Source organism: Artemia sp. Qi Xiang Cuo, chromosome 14 (assembly GCF_049724085.1).
Source record: "Artemia sp. Qi Xiang Cuo chromosome 14, ASM4972408v1, whole genome shotgun sequence".
Taxonomy (NCBI): domain Eukaryota; kingdom Metazoa; phylum Arthropoda; class Branchiopoda; order Anostraca; family Artemiidae; genus Artemia; species Artemia sp. Qi Xiang Cuo.
In genome coordinates, this window is record NC_142807.1 from 34,775,510 (window position 1) to 34,796,023 (window position 20,514).

General features: G+C 37.6%; 1 protein-coding gene across 1 annotated transcript in view; it reads right to left on the reverse strand.

Moving 5' to 3' along the window:
• Positions 1-20,514, reverse strand: part of LOC148944403 (BTB/POZ domain-containing protein 2-like) — a 64,337-nt gene that overhangs the window by 33,820 nt on the left and 10,003 nt on the right. The window contains exon 2 of the mRNA XM_089099720.1: positions 14,986-16,116. Coding sequence (XP_088955846.1) covers positions 14,986-16,081 — 1,096 coding nt within the window. The 5' untranslated portion in view covers positions 16,082-16,116. The remainder of the gene's footprint in view (positions 1-14,985; positions 16,117-20,514) is intronic.

A 20,514-nucleotide genomic window follows, 5' to 3' on the forward strand; every position in this document is an offset into this window, starting at 1 on the left:
TTCAGACTGGTGGACTGAGACCCCAATATTGAGCTAGTGGATTTCCACCATTCAGGCTGGTGGACTAAGACCCCAATTCTGAGCTAGTGAATTTCCACCGTTCAGGCTGGTGGACTGGGACCCCAATACTGAGCTAGTGGATTTCCACCATTCGGGCTGGTGGACTAAGACCCCAATTTTCCAACTCTTGCATTTCATGACAGAAATTCAAAATGAACTTCGAAAAATCAAGAGAATGTAACTGTGAGAAGGTAAAGCACCACAAGTCACTACTGAAATATTCCAACTCTTGCATTTCACGACAGAAATTCAAAATGAAATTTGAAAAATTAAGACAATGTAACTGCGATATGGTAAGTGTGTAAGTTTTTGTGTGTGTGTAAGTTTTTGCGTGTGTGTGTAAGTTTTCGTGTGTGTGGGTACGTGTTGGGGGGTGTGTGTGTTTTTTTTTTGTGTGTGTGTAAGTTTTTGTGCGTGTGTTTTAGTTTTTGTGTGTGTAAGTTTTTGTGTGCATGTAAGTTTTTGTGTGCATGTAAGTTTTTGCGTGTGTGTGTAAGTTTGTGTTTGTTTTGGGTTATTTTTGTTTTTTTCTTCTCTTTTGTGTGTTTTTGTGTTGTAGTGTTTGTGTGTATTTGTTCGTGTGTGTGTGTGTGTGTGTAAGTTTTTGTGTGCATGTAAGTTTTCGTGTGCATGTGTAAGTGTGTGTGTGTGTGTGTGTGTGTGTGTTGTGTGTGTGTGTGTGTAAGTTTTTGTGTGTGTGTGTGTAAGTTTTTGTGCGTGTGTGTGTAAGTTTTTGTGTGTGTGTAAGTTTTTGTGTGTCATGTAAGTTTTTGTGTGCATGTGTAAGTTTTTTGTGTGTGTGTGTGTGTGTGTGTGTGTGTGTGTGTAAGTTTTGTGTGTGTGTGTGTAAGTTTTTGTGTGTGTGTGTAAGTTTTGTGTGTGTGTGTGTAAGTTTTGTGTGTGTGTGTAAGTTTTGTGTGTGCATGTAAGTTTTTGTGTGCATGTGTGTAAGTTTTTGCGTGTGTGTGTAAGTTTTGTGTGTGTGCGTGTGTGTAAGTTTGTGTGTGTGTGTGTGTGTGTGTGTAAGTTTTGTGTGTGTGTGTAAGTTTTTGTGTGTGTGTCAGTTGTTGTGTGTGTGTGTGGGTGTGTGTGTGTGTGTGTGTGTAAGTTTTGTGTGTGTGTGTAAGTTTTCTGTGTGTGCGTGTGTGAGTTTTTGTGTGTGTGTGTGTGTAAGTGTGTGTGTGTTTGTGTGTGTGTGTAAGTTTGTGTGTGTGTGTGTGTAAGTTTGTGTGTGTGTGTGTAAGTTTTTGTGTGCATGTGTGTGTAAGTTTTTGTGTGTGTGTGTAAGTTTTGTGTGTGTGTGTAAGTTTTGGTGTGTGTGTGTAAGTTTTCGTGTGTGTGTTTGTTTTTTTGTGTGTTTTTTTTTTTTTTTTTTTGTGTTTGTTTTTGTGTGTGTGTGTAAGTTTGTGCGTGTGTGTAAGTTTTGTGTGCATGTAAGTTTTCGTGTGTGTGTGTAAGTTTTTGTGTGTGTGTGTGTGTAAGTTTCTGTGTGTGTGTGTGTGTGTAAGTTTTGGTGTGTGTGTGTAAGTTTTCGTGTGTGTGTGTGAGTTTTCGTGTGTGTGTGTGTAAGTGTTTGTGTGTGTGTGTGTGTGTAAGTTTTTGTGTGTGTGTGTAAGTTTTTGTGTGTGTGTGTAAGTTTTGTGTGCGTGTGTGTAAGTTTTTGTGTGCATGTAAGTTTTTGTGTGCATGTGTAAGTTTTTGTGTGTATGTGTGTGTTGTATGTATGTTTGTGTGTGCATAAGTTTTCGTGTGTGTGTGTGTACTAGTTTTCATTTGTGTGTGTAAGTTTTTGTGTGTGTGTGTAATTTTTTGTGCGTTTGTGTAAGTTTTTGTGTGAGTGTAAGTTTTTGTGTGAATGTAAGTTTTTTTGTGCATGTAAGTGTTTGCTTGTGGGTGTAAGTTTTTGCGTGCGGGTTTAAGTTTTTTTGTGTTTGTTTGTCTAATTTTTTATTTGTATTATCTTTTGTGTGTGTTATTTTTGTATTGTGTGTGTGTAAGTTTTCGTGTGTGTGTGTGTGTAAGTTTTGTGGGAGTGTTATTTTTAGTTTTGTTGTGTTAGTTTTTGTGTGTGTGTGTGTGTGTGTGTGTGTGTGTGTGTGTGTAAGTTTTTGTGTGTGTGTGCGTAAGTTTTTGTGCGTGTGTGTAAGTTTTGTGTGTGTAAGTTTTTGTGTGCATGTGTGTGTGTGTGCGTAAGTTTTCGTTCTTGTGTGTAAGTTTTTGTGTGTGTGTGTAAGTTTTTGTGTGTATAAGCTTTTGTGTGTTGGTGTAAGTTTTTGTGTGTGTTTGTAAGTTTGTGTTTGTTTTTTTTTGTTTGTTATTTTTTTTGTGTGTGTGTGTGTAAGTTTGTGTGTGTGTGTGTGTGTGTGTGTGTAAGTTTTGGCGTGTGTGTGTGAGTTTTCGTGTGTGTGTGTGAGTTTTGTGTGTGTGTGTGTGTGTGTGTGTGTGTGTGTGTAAGTTTTTTTGAGTGTGTGTGTGTGTTTTTTTTGTGTTCTTGTGTTAGTTTTTGTGTGTGTGTGTGTGTGTAAGTTTTTGTGTGAGTGTAATTTTTAGTGTGAATTTTTTAGTTTTTGTTTTTTTGAGTGAGAGTTTTGTGTGTGTGTGTGTGTGTGTGTGTGTAATTTTTTTTGTTAATTTAAGTTTTCGTTTGCATGTGTAATTTTTTTTTTGTGTGTTTGTGTGTGTGTGATTGTTTTTTTGTGTGTAAGTTTTTGCGTGTGTGTGTTAGTTTTCGTGTGTGTGTGTGTGTATGTGTGTGTGTGTGTGTGTGTGTGTGTGTGTAAGTTTTTGTGTGCATGTAAGTTTTTGTGTGCATGTAAGTTTTCGTGTGCTTGTGTTAGTTTTTTTGTGTGTGTGTGTAAGTTTTTGTGTGTGTGTCAGTTTTTGTGTGTGTGTGTAAGTTTTCGTGTGTGTGTGTAAGTTTTTTTGCGTGTGTTTAAGTTTTTGTGTGTGTGTAAGTTTTCGTGTGTGTGTGTAAGTTTTAGTGTGTGTGTGTGTTAGTGTTTGTGTGTGCGTGTTAGATTTTGTGCGTGTGTGTTAGTTTTTGTGTGCATGTAAGTTTTTATGTGCATGTAAGTTTTCGTGTGCATGTGTAAGTTTTTTGTGTGTGTGTGTGTGTGTGCGTAAGTTTTCGTGTGTGTGTGTAAGTTTTTGTGTGTGTGTGTAAGTTTTTGTGCGAGTGTGAAAGTTTTATTGTGTGTGTAAGTTTTTGTTTACATGTAATTTTTTGTGTGCATGTAAGTTTTTGAGTGTGGGTGTAAGTTTTTGCGTGCGGGTGTAAGTTTTTGTGTGTGTGTGTGTGTAAGTTTTTGTGTGTCTAAGCTTTTGTGTGTGTAAGTTTTGACGTGTGTGTGTGTAAGTTTTCGTGTGTGTGTGTGTGTGTAAGTTTTTGCGTGCATGTAAGTTTTCTTGTGCATGTGTTAGTTTTGTGTGTGTGTGTGTGTGTGTTAGTTTTTGTGTGTGTGTATGTTTTTGTGTGTGTGTGTAAGTTTTTGTGTGTGTAAGTTTTGTGTGTGTGTGTGTGTAAGTTTTTGTGTGCATGTAAGTTTTTGTGTGCATGTAAGTTTTTGCATGTGGGTGTAAGTTTTTGTGTGTGTGTGTAAGTTTTTGTGTGTCTAAGCTTTTTTGTGTGGGTGTAAGTTTTGTGTGTGTGTTGTGTAAGTTTGTGTGTGTGTGTGTGTGTGTGTGTGTGTGTGTGTGTGTGTGTGTGTGTGTGTGTGTGTGTGTGTGTGTGTGTGTGTGTGTGTGTGTGTGTGTGTGTGTGTGTGTGTGTAAGTTTTGTGTGTGTGCGTGTAAGTTTTCGCGCGTGTGTGTAAGTTTTTGTGTGCATGTAAGTTTTTATGTGAATGTAAGTTTTCGTTTGCATGTGTAAGTTTTTGTGTGTGTGTGTGTGTGTGTAAGTTTTTGTGTGCGTGTGTAAGTTTTTGCGTGTGTGTAAGTTTTCGTGTGTGTGTGTTAGTGTTCGTGTGTGTGTGTGTTTAAGTTTTTGTGTGTGTGTGTGTAAGTTTTTGTGCGTGTGTGTAAGTTTTTGTGTGTGCGTATGTTTTCGTGTGTGGGTGTAAGTTTTTGTGTGTGTGTGTAAGTTTTTGAGAGTGTGTGTTAGTTTTGTGTGTGTGTTTGTGTGTGTATGTTTTTGTGTGTGTAAGTTTTTGTGTGTGTGTGTGTAAGTTTTTGCGTGTGGGTGTAAGTTTTTGTGTGTGTGTGTGTGTAAGTTTTTGTGTGTCTAAGCTTTGTGTGTGTGTAAGTTTTGACGTGTGTGTGTAAGTTTTCGTGTGTGTGTGTATAAGTTTTGTGTGTGCATGTAAGTTTTCGTGTACATGTGTTAGTTCTTGTGTGTGTGTGTGTGTGAGTTTTTGTGTGTGTGTGTACGTTTTGGCGTGTGTGTGTAAGTTTTCGTGTGTGTGTGTAAGTTTTTGTGCGTGTGTGTAAGTTTTTGTGTGTGTTTAAGTTTTTGTGTGAATGTTAGTTTTTGTGTGAATGTAAGTTTTTGCATGTGGGTGTAAGTTTTTGTGTGTGTGTGTAAGTTTTTGTGTGTGTGTGTAAGTTTTTGTGTGTCTAAGCTTTTGTGTGTGTATGTAAGTTTTTGTGTGTGTGTTTGTAAGTTTTTGTGTGTTTGTTTGTGTTTGTGTAAGTTTGTGTGTGTGTGTGTGTGTGTGTGTTTTTTTGTTTTTGTGTTTGTTTGTGTTTTTTTGTGTTTTTGTGTGTGTGTGTGTGTGTGTGTGTGTATGTTTTTGTGTGTGTGTAAGTTTGGGCGTGTGTGTGTTAGTTTTGGCGTGTGTGCGTAAGTGTTCGTGTGTGTGTGTCAGTTTTTGTGTGTGCATGTTAGTTTGCGCGCTTTTGTGTTAATTTTTGTGTGAAATTTAGTTCTAGTGTTCATTTAAGTTTTAATGTGAATGATTAAGTTTTTGTGTGTGTGTGTGTGTGTGTAAGTTTGTGTTTTTTTTTATTTTTTTTCGTTTTTGTGTGTAAGTTTTATTGAGTGAGAGAAATTTTTAGTGTGTGTGTGTGTGTAAGTTTTTGTGTGTGTGTGTTTAATTTTTTGTGTGTGTGTTTCAGTTTGTGTTTGTGCGTTTGTTTTAGTGTTTGTGGTTTAGTTTTTGTGTGTGTGTGTGTGTAAGTGTTTTCTTGTGTGTGTAAGTTTTTTTGGGTTTGTGTTTGTTTTTATTTGTTTGTGGGTGTTTTAGTGTGTGTGTGTTTGTATGTTATTGTTTGAGTGTGTGTTTAAGATTTATTGTGTGTGTGTGTGTAATTTTTTGTGTGTCTAATATATTGTGTGTGTTAGTTTTTAAGTGTGTGTGTATGTTTTAGTGTGTGTGGGTATTAGTTTGTTTGTGGTTGTCAGTTTTCGTTTAGTTGTGTAAGTTCTTGTGTGTGTGTGTGTGTGAGTTTTTTTGTGTGTGTGTACTTTTTTTCTTGTGTGTGTAAGTTTTCGTTTGTGTTTTTAATTTTTTGTGCGTGTGTGTAAGTTTTTGTGCGTGTGTGTAAGTTTTTGTGTGTGTGTAAGTTTTTGTGTGAATGTAATTTTTTTTGTTCATTTAAGTTTTTGATTGTGTGTCTAAGTTTTTTTGTGTGTGTGTGTAAGTTTTTGTGTGTGTATGCTATTGCGTGTGTTTATTTTTTTTTTGTGTTTGTTTTTGATTGTTTTTGTTTGTTTTTTTTTTTTTATTTGTGGTGTTTTTTAAGTTTTGGTTGTTTTTGTGTGTATTTTTTTGTGTTTGAGTTTTTGTGTGTATGTTTGTGTTTTTGTTTGTTTTTCCGTTTGTGTTTGTCTTTTATAGTTTGTTTGTGTTTGTTTTTAATGTGTTGGTGTGTCTTTGTATTTTTTTGTGCGTGTGTGTGTGAGTTTTTTGTGTTCATGTGTAAGTTTTTGTGTGTGTGTTTGTGTGTGTGTAAGTTTTTGTGTGTGTGTAAGTTTTGGCGTGTGTGTGTAAGTTTTCGTGTGTGTGTGTGTGTGTGTGTGTTAGTTTTTTTTGTTTGTGTGTGTGTATGTTTTTGTGTGAATGTAAGTTTTTGTGTGAATGTAAGTTTTGATGTGATTGTGTAAGTTTTTGTGTGTGTGTGTGTGTGTGTGTGTGTAAGTTTGTGTGTGTGTGTGTGTGTGTGTAATTTTTTGAGTGTGTGTGTCAGTTTTCTTGTGTGTGTGTGTAATTTTTCGTGTGCATGTGTCAGTTTTTGTGTGTGTAAGTTTTGACTTGTGTGTGTGAGTTTTCGTGTGTGTGTATTTAAGTTTTTTGAGTTTTTGTGTGTGTATGTGTTTGTGCTTGTTTGTGGGAGTTTTTTTGTTTTGATGTGTAAGTTTGTGTGTGTGTGTGTGTAAGTTTTTGTGTGTGTGTAAGTTTTGGGGTGTGTGTGTGAGTTTTCGTGTGTTTGTGTGTGTAAGTTTTGTGTGTGTGTGTGTGTAAGTTTTTGTGTTGCATGTAAGTTTTAGCGTGCATTTGTAAGTTTTTTTTTGTGTGTGTTAGTTTGTGTGTTTGTATGTTTTGGGGTGTGTGTTTAATTTTTGGTGTGTGTGTGTTTTAGTTTTTTGTGTGTGTGTGTGTGTGTAAGTTTTTTTGCTTGTGTTTGAGAGTTTTTTTTGTGTTCTTTTTTAATTTTGTTTTTTTGTTTTTGTGTGTGTTTGTGGGTCTGTTTTTGTGTGTGTTTATGTTTGGACGTGTGTGTGTGAGTTTTCGTGTGTTTGTGTGTGTAAGTTTTGTGTGTGTGTGTGTGTGTAAGTTTTTGTGTGCATGTAAATTTTTGTTTGCTTGTTAGTTTTCGTGTGCATGTGTAAGTTTTTGTGTGTGTGTTTGTGTGTAAGTTTTTGTGTGTGTGTGTGTGTAAGTTTTTGCGTGTGTGTGTAAGTTTTGGCGTGTGTGTGTAAGTTTTCATGTGTGTTTGTGTGTAAGTTTTTGTGTGTGTGTGTAAGTTTTTTTGCGTGTGTGTAAGTTTGTGTGTGTGTGTATGTTTTTGTGTGTATGTTAGTTTTTGTGGGCTTGTAAGTTTTTGAGTGTGTGTCTAAGTTTTTGTGTGTGTGTGTGTGTGTATTTTTTTTTGTGTCTAAGATTTTGTGTGTGTATGTAAGTTTTTTTTGGGTGTGTGTAAGTTTGTGTGTGTGTGTGTGTGTGTGAAGATTTTGTGTGTGTAAGTTTTTTTTTTGTGTGTGTGTATAAGTTTGTGTGTGTGTGTGTGTGTGTGTGTGTAAGTTTTTTGTGTGTGTAAGTTTTGGCGTGTGTGTGTAAGTTTTCGTGTGTGTGTTTGTGTGTATGTTTGTGTTTTTGTGTGTGTGTGTGTGTGTGTGAGTTTTTTTTTTGTTCATGTGTAAGTTTTTGTGTCTGTGTGTGTGTGTAAGTGTTTGTGTGTGTGTAAGTTTTTGCGTGTGTGTGTGATTTTTCGTTTTTGTGTGTGTTTTTTATTTTTGTGTGTGTGTGTGTAAGTTTTTGTGTGCATGTAAGTTTTTGTGTGCATGTAAGTTTTTGTGTGCATGTGTAAGTTTGTGTGTGTGTGTGTGTGTGTAAGATTGTGTGTGTGTGTGTGTAATTATTGGAGTGTGTGTGTTAGTTATAGTGTGTGTGTCTCAGTTTTCGTGTGTGTGAGTAATTTTTTGTGTGTGTGTGTACGTTTTTGTGTGTGTGTAAGTTTTCGTGTGCATGTATGGGGACCGGGGGAGGACCTTTGGGGCCCAGGGAGGGCGTTTGGGGATCCGGGGGCCCTTGAAGATTGAGTGGTCTTTTGGGAGCCCGGGGTACCTTTGGGGACCGGGGGAGGGCCTTTGGGGGCCCGGGGGACCCTTGGGGGCCGGTTGGCCCTTTGGGTGCCGGGGGGACCTTTGAGGACCAGAGGAGGACCTTTGGGGGTCTGAGGAGGGCGTGTGGGGGATAACATTTCGAAATTTTTACTTTTTAGTTTACTTTTTTTTGCGGCACATCCCTGCAGTGCATCCTGTGGCGCTTTCCCGTGGTGCCTCCCTGCGGCGCATCCCCTGCGGCGCTTTTCTGACCCGCGGCGCCCCCCTGAGGCCCATCCTGCGGCGCTTTCCTGGCCGACGGCGCATCCCGGCGGCGCTTCTCTGGTCCGGGGACCTTTGGGGGCCGGGGGAGGGCCTTTGGGGGCACAGGGAGGGCCTTTGGAGGTCCGGGGGGACAGTTGGGGGCCTGGGGGACATTTGGGGACCGGTGGAGGGCCTTTGGGACCCCGTTGGTCCTTTGGGAGCTCGATGGGCCTTTGGGGGGCCCGGGGAGGGCCTTGGGGGGTCTGGGGGGGCCGGGGGGGGCGCCGGTGGCCCGTGGGGCGCGGGGGGGGCCTGGGAGGCCCGGAGGCTTCCTTCGGGGTTGGGGTAGGAGGATTGGAACCCTTTGGGGTTGGGGTAGAGGACCTCACAACACTGTTCAAATGAAACTTGTGTATTATAACGACCACAGAGTTTCACCATTAAATTCTCTTCTAAAATCTCTTCAAAAATCATCTTTTAAAATGTCTCTAACTGTTTCGCCGAAATAGTTCCATAACCTGTCTAAAACAGTTTCGCCCAAATAATCCCTAAACGTAATTCAGCGTGTTCCTTTTGTTTTTGGCATCTCTGCGCTAATGCATTTCAAATTAATAAGAAACCTGATTCCCGCGCTAAAACAATTCATCGCTAAGATGTTTCTTGGAGAATTGTTTCCATGGCCTTTGGCTATTAATATCCTTTGGAGTTCGACCAAAAGAGTTGTTTCCGAGGCAAAGACATTAATGACTTGGATCTATTCCTGGAAAATCGTTTCTATGCGAAAAAGTCTGACAGATGATGTCATTGGTTGATTGATCTGTCAAGAAAGGGGAATTAATTTGTTGTTTCTAAGGGGAATTATTGATTCACGATGGGCGAATTGAGGTCGACAGCACAGGTGTTTGACATTCGCTGAGAGCGTGCACTTACAACAACAACAACATCGACCTTGGAAATTTAGGTCATTGACCCCATTAACCACGTGTTCTCCCCAGGGAGGCTATGCCCATATTTGGTGTGCTGTTCGGAGTTCTCTGCACATATTTGGTGTGCTGTTCGGAGTTCTATGCCCATATTTGGTGTGCTGTTCGGAGTTCTATGCCCATAGATGGTGTGCTTTTCGGAGTTCTATGCCCATATTTTGTGTGCTGTTCGGAGTTAATGCCCATATTTGGTGTGCTGTCCGCGCTGGTACCCCCATCTCTACTGGAATTGGCTTCGCATATTTTCGTAAATCCGACCCATCTGGTTCTTTTTGACGAGGCGACCTTAATATCAACTGTAAACGGCCTACCACAAACTTTGAAAGAGGTAATTGAGATAAAAATATACATGAACCAAAATTTAGCAATAAATAGAGATACTGGAGATATTTCATTAAGCCCAATTTACGACAGTTTAATTTTGAAGGACTCAATCAATATTTTCACCCGGTATCTATCTAATGAAAACCGAAACTGTAGACCAGCTAAAACTATTGCAAGGCAAAGGATTCTTGTTCAATCATCTTGGTAAATTCTTTTTCATTGATTCCTGCCTTGGTTTTATTTAGTGTCTGTTCTGTCTTTGTCGGGTAAACTTCGAAAGGTTAGATTTTCGTTTTTTTTTGTTTTTTTTTTTTGGACTGAGGAAGACTTGGCGGAGGTCCTTGTCGAAATATTTGCTTATTTCTCCTTATGCATGGTTTTCCATTGGCTGACAAAATCCTCGTTTTTTCACCTTTTTTTATTTCATTTTTCATTTTGTTATCTTCTTTCCTCTCTGAGTTTCATTTATCAAAAGAGATAGAAAATTTTGCATTTTCTTGAGACGGGCAGTTAAGAATCTGTGTTTATTTGCTTCTACCAAATTTTGTATTTATGGAAAATTTTGCATTTTCTTGAGACAGGCATTTAAGGATCTGTGTTAATTTGCTAAATTTTTCCCCCGGGGTGATGGTTTATATACCAATGATCATGGAATATTGATAAGGGGCTCACCAAAGCGAAAAATTTAGTTTTAATACCCAGAACCATTCCTAAGGGGGGGGGGGTTAACCGGGACAGTTGCCCCAGGTTCCATAACTTGGTATTGATTGATATATAGAACGCAGATGACTCTGTACTAAGGCAACGCTAGATTGCTGCCTCTGATATTGGAAATATCAGTACAGAAGGAGAAGCGACTTTTTTTCTGGAAACGAAAAGAGGATAATGAAAATGAAACCGAAGAAAAAATTTGTCTTGTATTGTCTTGTATGAAACATGTGGCTTGTCTTGACCCAAGAAGGAGATGAAATAATTTTATGACAACTGTGTTATAGTCAAAGATGGTGAAAGGGTACCAGAAGGCAGAGAAAGGGAAGTAAAAGGAGGTTCAATTTGGATGCATAAATAATTAAAAACTAAACTTGGTATTAAGTCACCCTTGGATGTCACGTGGATGTCAATCAAATCAAATTTTGTATTTATGGAAAATTTTGCATTTTCTTGACACAGGCATTTAAGGATCTGTGTTTATTTGCTAAATTTTTTCCCCCAGGTTGATGGTGTATATACCAATGATTATAGAATATTGACAAGGGGCTCACCAAAGCGAAAAATTTAGTTCTAATACCCAGAACCATTCCTACGGGGAGGGGGGGGGGTTAACCGGGACAGTTGCCCCGGGTTCCATAACTTAGTATTGATTGATGCATAGAACGCAGATGACTCTGTACTAAGGCAACGCTAGATTGCTGCCTCTGATATTGGAAATATCAGTACAGAAGGAGAAGCGACTTTTTTTTTCTGGAAACGAAAAGAAGATAATGAAAGTGAAACCGAAGAAAAAATTTGTCTTGTATTGTCTTGTATGAAACATGTGGCTTGTCTTGACCCAAGAAGGAGATGAAATAATTTTATGACAACTGTGTTATAGTCAAAGATGGTGAAAGGGTACCAGAAGGCAGAGAAAGGGAGGTAAAAGGAGGTTCAATTTGAATGCATAAATAATTAAAAACTGAACTTGGCATTAAGTCACCCTTGGATGTCACGTGGATGTCAATCAAATCAAATTTTGCAAATTTTGTATTTATGGAAAATTTTGCATTTTCTTGACACAGGCATTTAAGGATCTGTGTTTATTTGCTTAATTTTTCCCCCGGGGTGATGGTGTATATATCAACGATCATAGAATATTGACAAGGGGCTCACCAAAGCGGAAAAATTGAGTTCTTATACCCAGAGCTGTTCCTATGGGGGGGGGGGGGGTTAACCGGGACGGTTGCCCGGGTTCCATAACTTGATATTGATTTATACATAGAACGCAGATGACTGTACTAAGGCAACGCTAGATTGCTGCCTCTGATATTGGAAATATCAGTACAGAAAATGAAGCGACTTTTTTTCTGGAAACGAAAAGAAGATAATGAAAGTGAAACAGAAGAATTGGTGGCCTGTCTTGACCCAAGAATGAGATGAAATAATTTTATGACAACTGTGTTATAGTCATAGATGGTGAAAGGGTACCAGAAGGCAGAGAAAGGGAAGTAAAAGGATGTTCAATTTGGATGCATAAATAATTACAAACTAAACTAGGTATTAAGTCACCCTTGGATGTCACGTGGATGAAATCAAAAATCTTCTGGTAGGCTTTTAGAAACCTTAAATCTTTCCCGGATACCTCAGTCTTAAAGCCCAAATAAGGGGTCCATTTGTTGAACGGACAGGATAAGTGGCATAAAAAAATAAGAACACCATTCACTGATCAGCCTTTCTACATATTATAGCTTGGCCGTAAAAAATCCAAAATACTTAATTACGGTAATGATTACCGAAAAGTTGGTTTTTGAAGTTACCACTAGATTTAATGACAAATCTTGTATTTTAAACTGATAAAACAGAAGACAGGACGCTTAGTAGATGCTCATGGGTTGAAAATCTGTAGGGAAGGCGATCTGTGTGCATTGAAGGCATTTTGACTTTCAACAGCTGAGAAGAAACCAGTTCTACTACTTCAAGGGATAAAGAAAGCAGACAATCATTTCAAATCAGGTAAATTTCATATAAGTAATGTAAGTATATTTCATAAATAGTGTTTGATTTCCACAAAGTGGGAATTTAAGGGTTTTGCAGACGCCAATAACAAATACGTAGATAAAATAATACAAGTTTCGCAAAGCAAAACAGAGTTTGTAGCCTTTGTTCCACCAGATGTTTAATTGCTCCCTGCGCAGAGCACCCTGTAGCTAGTAGCCTATGAGTAGAAACTCAAAACATCTTACTGTTCCAAATATTTTCCGTCCTGGAATAGCTTTTGGTAGAATAGCCTTATAAAAATTCACGAATGACTTCCAGTTCCCACCATGTGTTGTATCCTAGGGTTTATTAGCTGGTTGATTACAAGACCAACATTGCAATTTATAGGGTTGAAATCAAAAACATGTTAAACATACACTCTGTAGTTGGAGTTTAATTTCCACCGAAACAGATATTTAAGGTTTATTGGGGCGACTAATTATAAATATAAGGCTAAAGTTACAATACAAGCATTGTAAACTAATTCACAGTATGTAACTATTGCTCTGTTCCAAGGTTCACTTGCTGCTTGCATCAAGCACCAGTCAGCAGATCTGACAAAAACTTGAAATGCCTTAACGTTACAAATTTTCAATTTCGAAATACTTCGAATCAAAAAAAAAAAAAAAAAAAAAAAAAAAAAAAAAAAAAAAAAAAAACCAACAACAACAACAACAGCTAAGTTGATTACAACGCCTGGTTGATCACTGAGCAGCACACAATGTGTTGGGAGTAAAATTTGTTGGTGGCGGAGGGGGGGGATTTGGATGGACAAAACATGATTCCATTTAAAACCGTTTTAGTTTCATTTTTAGCTTACTTTATGGATAACAGAAGCGGCACTAGGCAGCACGCCCTCCTTTGAAATTTAGAATCTTGTAAAATAAACTTTATCACAAATTTGTGGAGACAATTGGCATCGCTTTTGAACAATCACCCAAAGCACTTTACCCTACTCAGCCGTGTAGTTGATTGGGTAGCAGAGCTTTGATGGCGGGACAGTGTCGTAACTAGCACGGGTGCCGTTCGGGGAGGGCTCTAAAAGTGCCACTCCCTTTCTGAGTCTAATGAATAACCTCCCCCTTCCATGCATTAAAAAAGGCTATTTTAGAAAATGATGGGAATAACATTAACACTATTCAACTACATAATTTTTTTTCTGAACACGATACTTACAAGAGAGTAGAAAAACAATATACACAAATAATAAAACATAATAAAGGATTGTATTATGTCCATGATGGTCTAGGATGAAAGTATATTAATACTCTGAACTCCAGGTTTGTGACTCATTGTGTGTGGGACCGTAGTTTCAGAGTAGTTTCGTAGTTTTCTTTTCTCATGACAGCTTAGAAGGAAAGGACGAAATGCCATGGAGTAGAAGGGATCAATACTTGCGCAGTGTGTGGGACGTGGGAAGGCGGGTACTTGTACTTGAGTTGGGGGTACGTGATTTAGTATGAATTAGTGCGTCAAATATAACTTGGGATTTAAAGTGTGGGTGGTAGGTTAACTGAAATCAAAGTTACCATTTGTGAATTAGCTTCAATTTGCAATTCTTCCTCACTAGACAGTTTCTTTTTTTTAACGTACGGTATTTTTGAACTTGAATACTATAGGTCATGGTTAACTCTTAACTAGGAGGTAGCTATCACGAATGAAGTTTTTATGGGCCATTGTCCAACCTTCTTCAGGTCCTCAATTGCGAGCTCTGGAGTTGTATTGGGATTAGCAGGTGATTATAATTTACTAAGTAGAGTTTTTTTTTATTGCAACAAAGCTTAGTCGGGAGATCCTGAGGATTCCACAGTAGCACATTCAACTTTGGTACCAACAATTTACAATTCTGAATCCAAACCACGTTCTAACACAATGTTGTTAACGATTGTTCCGATGTCTTCACAGATCAGAGCTCGATCTTCCGTGGTCGAAATATACTTTAGAAGTGACCCTCCACTTTTTTTGTTCGCTTCTTTCAGTGCCACCCAGGGCGGTCCACACCCCCTAGTTACACCATTGGATGGGGATATATGTGTGTTTGGGGTAATGCAGATTTTTAAGTAAAACTGACATTTCTTCTATGGAGCTAATTGCATTTTGAAATACAAACAAAAATTGCCCCAAAAATCAGGTTTTCATCAGAAAACTGTCAATATAACAGTCCTGTCAAGATTGTGTATCGTTCTTTGCGTAAAATACAGCTTTAGAAAAAAATGCTGAACTTGTAAACAAAATCTATACTATTTTATAAAAAATAAAATTATTGTGTTGTCTTAATCCACAACATTTACAATTAGCGCAGAGGGATCCCAATAACGATTCTCACATCTTTTAATTATCCCTTTGAGTTCACCAGTCACAACAGAAGCCCGCCCTAACATTTCTCATCATGAACATTCGTCCATCCACTGTTAAACATTTGGCACCCCTTTAAACTGAACTTCATTCATCCCATTGTCAAACATTCCAACAATCTGTCTGTACATTTTTATTGATTGCGGTTTTCTTGCATTCAAAAACCTTATGATACTACAAGCTTGATTTGTGCCAGGATCATTTATAGGACAACACATTTTAAAGTTGTGTAGCTGGGTAATAATCAACTGGGGGAGATTAGTGCTAGTGCAAGACTGAAGCAAACCAATGCCAAGGGCACTAACCAGGTGCCAGTAATGGTGGGGGAGTGCACTCACTTGACAGCTGAAAGTGCTCTTTATTTCCTAAATTACTCATGCATGAATGTAATCAAGCGTGTTCTGAATGTAGCCTATACATCATTATCTTTCCTTGACTTTAGAGAGTAATAACCTGTTAAAGCTTAAGAGCATAATGCCATAATGAAAATGAAAAAGCTGAGTCCCTTTAGCTTTCTGAACTTGGCTTAAAATGTATTTTTAAAGTGTCAATAAAAAAGAAACAGCTTACCATGTATAGAGCCATAGAGTCCATAACCAACCACATATATTCTTTTATCTGTGGCAAATCGAATCCTATCTGAAGTGCCACTATATCCCCATCTAGTTTCGACGGTGCCAAAACGGTTGGCAACAAGAAGACGTGAAGTCATTACGCTCCTAGGACTATCAGGGAATGGAACTTCTGGCTTTGGATTTACACTATAATAGAGAAACATAGAGACCACTTCTTTATCTGTCAGGACTCCTGATTGCGCAACATGGTGTGCAAAATCATCCAAAGACATTTGCGGAAAACGAATGAGAAGTAAAGCTTGACCCAAGACAGCTCTTACATTGAGGGAAATGGGCTCAATTTCTTTTCTTTCACAGTCAACTTCTGCCCAACGTTTCACTGCTTGAAAAAGTTTCAACTCAGATACTCTTAATGTGTCTCTTTTTAAGAGGGCACATAATAATTCATTTGTAATATCAAAAAATCCTTCACATTCAACAGCTTCAGGTGTTGATTTATCAATGACATCCCAGCACAACTCTTCCAGTTGTTCTTCATCAAAGAAGCGAGCTTGGTTTAATAAGGTAAATGCATTACTAACTGTCAAATTGTTTTTAAGATATACAACACAATGGTGCTCAAGCGGAAGCACTTCATATTTTTTTGCTGTGTATAAGGCTGCAATAACTGTATCTGGTCCAATTCTAACTTCATCTGAATACAAAAAACGGAGAAGGACAAGAAAAGCTTGCGGTTCTATATCAGTCAATTCAATTTCACTAACGCTTGATGACAGGGGTCCATTAAACATTCGATCAAAAACAACACTACCAGCACAAAGAACAAATTTATGAGCAGGAATCCTTTGGCGAGTTGAGTTTTCTGTCCCAACACTGAAGATGACATCACTCATAATTTCATTGTTGAAAAGAAAAGCAATTCTTTCTTTGACACTAGCTTTTGTTGACTGCCAGCTAAGATTAGCTGGAGTGGCTTGATCTAATTGTAAATTTGCATTTAATAAGCCAGCAGCATTTCTTGCAGGGCCAAGTCTCGGAAATGGAACAAGTTCGCCTTCATTTTGTCGCGAAGGTCCGGGTCTATCAGTCATTTTCAGTAAATGCTACTTTAGCATCTAATAAAGCCCTATAAAATATAAACATGACTCATAAAGAAAAAAAACAAACTTAAGAAATCTTATTAAAGACATATCTTTCATGCATGTTTCAAACTCACGCCTCTAGACCTATTAGCCTAGCGTTAGCATATGAGAGCAACTAAAAAAGAATTGAAGAAACGAAAGTAATATTTTATTTCTAGGTGCTTCAATTTAAGACTTGTTCTTTGCTTGCACAGATTTCTTTTATATTATTAAGCTTAACAAGATTTAGACTTACAAATTCCATGCAAACCTAAGGGGCTTAGAATGTAAGTAAGTCACAAACAGTCTATCCAGAATCCTTCTGAGACCGTTCCCAGAAATGAACCTGATCGTAAAGACATCTAACATGTCTGTATTAAGAACATGTCTGTATATGAGAAGGGTGGACCAGATCCTCATAATACATACTATTACTCTTTGCATGATTCTGATTCCAATGCAGAGCAATATGTTCACTTCAAAATAATCTATCTATTAACTATGAGGGCAAGAGCGCTTGAATATCATGGAATATTTCCTGATTGATACTTGTTCAGTTTAAGCTAGAACACATCTATATTGGCAAGTCTGGAGGGGATAGGTGGCTAGATTCCTCATGCACTAGCTTGGGGTCAAACTACCGTGAGCATCAATCCAGACACGATTCCTACTTTAAAACAGCACAACACATCCACCTCTACTAAATATATAATAAAATTTGAGTGTTAGTAATAGAGGTCATTTTCTATTTAATAAATTTGAAAGCGGCAAAGCCTTTTGACATAGATGTGGTTGGGAGACTCAGGTTTAAGGACCCATCCAGGTTTGATAAAAATAGACAAACCCCAAAATAGGCTAATGTTACGGCTTACTTCTTTGTTGTAGATTTCGTTTTAGTTTCAGAGTTTAATCAATTTTTACTTGGAAAGGAGGAAAGTAATTTCTGCTTTATGCAGCATTTAAAATATTACAAAAAATCTAATTAAATGCTGTTTGGCAAAATCTGAAGTCTAAATTCATTAATGTCAATCAAACAGCTGTGTCAGGACTGGCTCTGGAGAGAATGCTTGTGTACTGAAGTTTTATTATTTATATTATAAATGGGTTTGAATCTATCAATAAAGTTAAGAAAAACTATATTTCTAACATAATCAGTTGAATCTTATTTTTACAGAGATAGACATATGATTTGAAACTGTTTACGAAAATTCATTCCCAGTTTATTTTGTTGGTCATTGCCCTATTTGATCCTTGAACAAATACTTATTTGAGTAATATGCATTCAAAAAGAATATATACATACTGGTGAAAGGGGTTCTTATTGTTTGTTGAAAAGTAAATGACAGAGTTTCAATCCTCTGCTCCAAATTATTTCTTCGATTAGTAATTTTACTCCTATATTTTACCAACAGCATGGTCAAGTTGCAGTTGACTATAATTTTGCATGATGTTTGTGGTTTTGCTATTTTTTTCTTCCTCACAAAAATTTGGATATATTTCGCACCTCTGGACTTCTTTCTATACCTCAAAAATAGAATTTAGTTGATGTCAAACTTCTAGATGTTTATGAGAATCCACCACAGGATTTGCTTGCCAAAATACTTGGTATAGTTAGCCCATACTGTTTTAATTGTTGAGTGTGCAAAATAGACGGACATGACCCTAATTTTACAGAAGGACAAAATAGGATTTTAAGTATTTTTCCAAATAGTTAGCCCATACTGTTTTAATTGTTGAGTGTGCAAAATAGATGGACATGACCCTAATTTTACAGAAGGACAAAATAGGATTTTAAGTTTTTTTTCCAAATACCTATTTTCAGGGTTTGAATAACGAAGGACATTTAAAATTATAATGTGTGGCTGACAGTAGGAAGGGGTCATGAGTTATGAAACGTACATAATTTATTCTCGGATATTGATTTCCGAGAAATTGATTTACATAATCGAGGGGTGATCCACGAAAGGGGAATTTATTTGTTGTTTCTAAGGGGAATTACTGATCCATGAAAGGGGAATTTATTTGTTGTTTCTATGTGTAATGACTCCGGGGCGAAGTTTGCACATGCGCATTCACGGGGAAGGGGAATTATTGATCCACTAACGGAATTAGAAACGACATCACTTGTTTCCTAGGAATTATAAGGGACTCTAAAGAGATAGAAATTCTATTTTTAAATATGGCTTTTCTGGTCTTTAGACTTAGTGATAAATTCTTTAATATTCTATCGAAGCCATCGGAATTCGAAATGACATCACTTGTTTCCTAGGAATTATACGGGACACTAAAGCGATAGAAATTCTATTTTTAAATATGGCTACTCTGATATTTAGTGACAGAGATAAATTGATATTCTATTTTTAAATATGGCTTCTCTGATCTTTAGATCTGAGAGATAAATTGATATTCTATCGAAGCCTTTATAGTGTAGCTAGGAACACCTATGAGATGAAGAGATTAACGCGGAAAAGGGTTTCCTAGGGATTTCAAATGTGACAGCGCAGGGATGCCGAAACAAAGGAACACACAGAAATTACTTTTAAGGGATTATTTGGACGAAACCGTTTGAGAAATTCTAGAAGATGATTTGGGCGAAACAGTTCGAGACATTTTAGAAGATGATTTGGGGTGAAACTCTGTGGTCGTTATAATACACAAGTTCCATTTGAACAATGTTGTGAGGTCCCCTACCCAACCCCAAAGGGCCCTATCCACCCGGGCCCCCTCCCCCGGGGCCCCCTAATGCCCCCACGGCCCCCCTCCACCCGGGCCCCCTCCACCATCCTACTATCCCCTCCTCTCCTCCCTCTCCCCCAAGGTTAATGTTTGCAAGTCCAAGAATTTGTCATTGTTGGTTTGAATGTCTAAATTGGCTGTCTTTCTCTGTTTGTATGTCTGAATCTATTTGTTTGCATGTCTGGGTTGATGTTTGCAACTCAAAGAATTTGTCTTTGTTGGTTTGAATATCTAAAGTGCCTGTCTTTCTCTGTTTGTATGTCTGAATCTATTTGTTTGCATGTCTGGGTTGGCGTTGGCAAGTCCAATAATTTGTCTTTGTTGATTTGTATATCTAAAGTGCCTGTCTTTCTCTGTTTGTTTGTCTGAATCTATTTGTTTATATGTCGGAGTTGGTGTTTGTAAGTCCAAAAATTTGTCTATGGTAATTTGAATACCTGAAGTGTATGCCTTTCTCTGTTTGTATGTCTGAATCTATTTGTTTGCATGTCTGGGTTGGTTTTTGCAAGTCAAAGAATTTGCCATTGATGGTTTGAATTTCTAAAGTGTCTGCCATTCTCTGTTTGCATGTCTGAATCTATTTGTTTGAAAGTCTAGGTTGGTTTTTGCAAGTCAAAGAAATTGTCTTTGTTGGTTTGAATGCCTAAAGTGCCTGCCTTTCTCTGACTGTATAACTGAATCTATTTGTATACATGTCTGGGTTGGTGTTTTTAAGCCAAAGAATTTGTCATTGTTGGTTTGAATGTCTAAAGTGACTGTCCTTCTCTGTTTGTATGTCTGAATCTATTGGTTTGAATGTCTAAAGTGCATGTCTTTCTCTTTTTGTATGCCTGAATCTATTTGTTTGCATTTCTGTCTTGATGTTTGCATTTTCAAGAATTAGTCTTTGTTGGTTGTCATTGTTGGTTTGAATGTCTAAATTGACTGTCTTTCTTTGTTTGTCTGTCTGAACCTATTTGTTTGTAAGTCAGAGTCGGTGTTTGCAAGGCGAAGAATTTGTATTTGTTGGTTTGAATGTCCAAAGTGCCTGTCTTTCTCTGTTTGTATGCCTGAATCTGTTTGTTTGCATGTCTGGGTTGGTGTTCGCAAGTCAAAGAATTTGTATTTGTTTGTTTGAATGCCTAAACTGCATGCGTTTTTCTATTTTTATCTCTGAATCTATTTTTTTTGATGTTTGGGTTGGTGTTGGTATATCCATATGATAGTCTTTGGTGTTTTGAATTCCTACAGAGTATAACCTTATTTGTATGTATGTCTGAGTCTATGTGTTTGAACATCTGTGCTGTTGTTTTCATGTTCATGAATTTTCTTTTGTTGGTATGAATTTCTATATTGCATACCACTCTCTGTTTGTATGTCTGAATCAATTTGTTGACATGTCTGGGTTGGTTTTTGAAGGTCTATGAATTTTTCCTTGCTGGTATGAATGTCTATAGTGCATGTCTTTCTCGTTTGTATATTTGACTTTATTTGTTTGTATGTCTGGGTTGGAGTTCGAAAGTCCAAAATTTGGTTTGAATGTCTAAATTGTTTGTATTTCTCGGTTTGTATGTCTGAATCTATTTTTTTGTATGTCTGGGTTAAATTTGCAAGTCAAAGAAATTTTCTGTTTTGTCTTGAGAACCCAAAATGCTTGCTTTCCTCTGTTTGTACGACTTAATAGATTT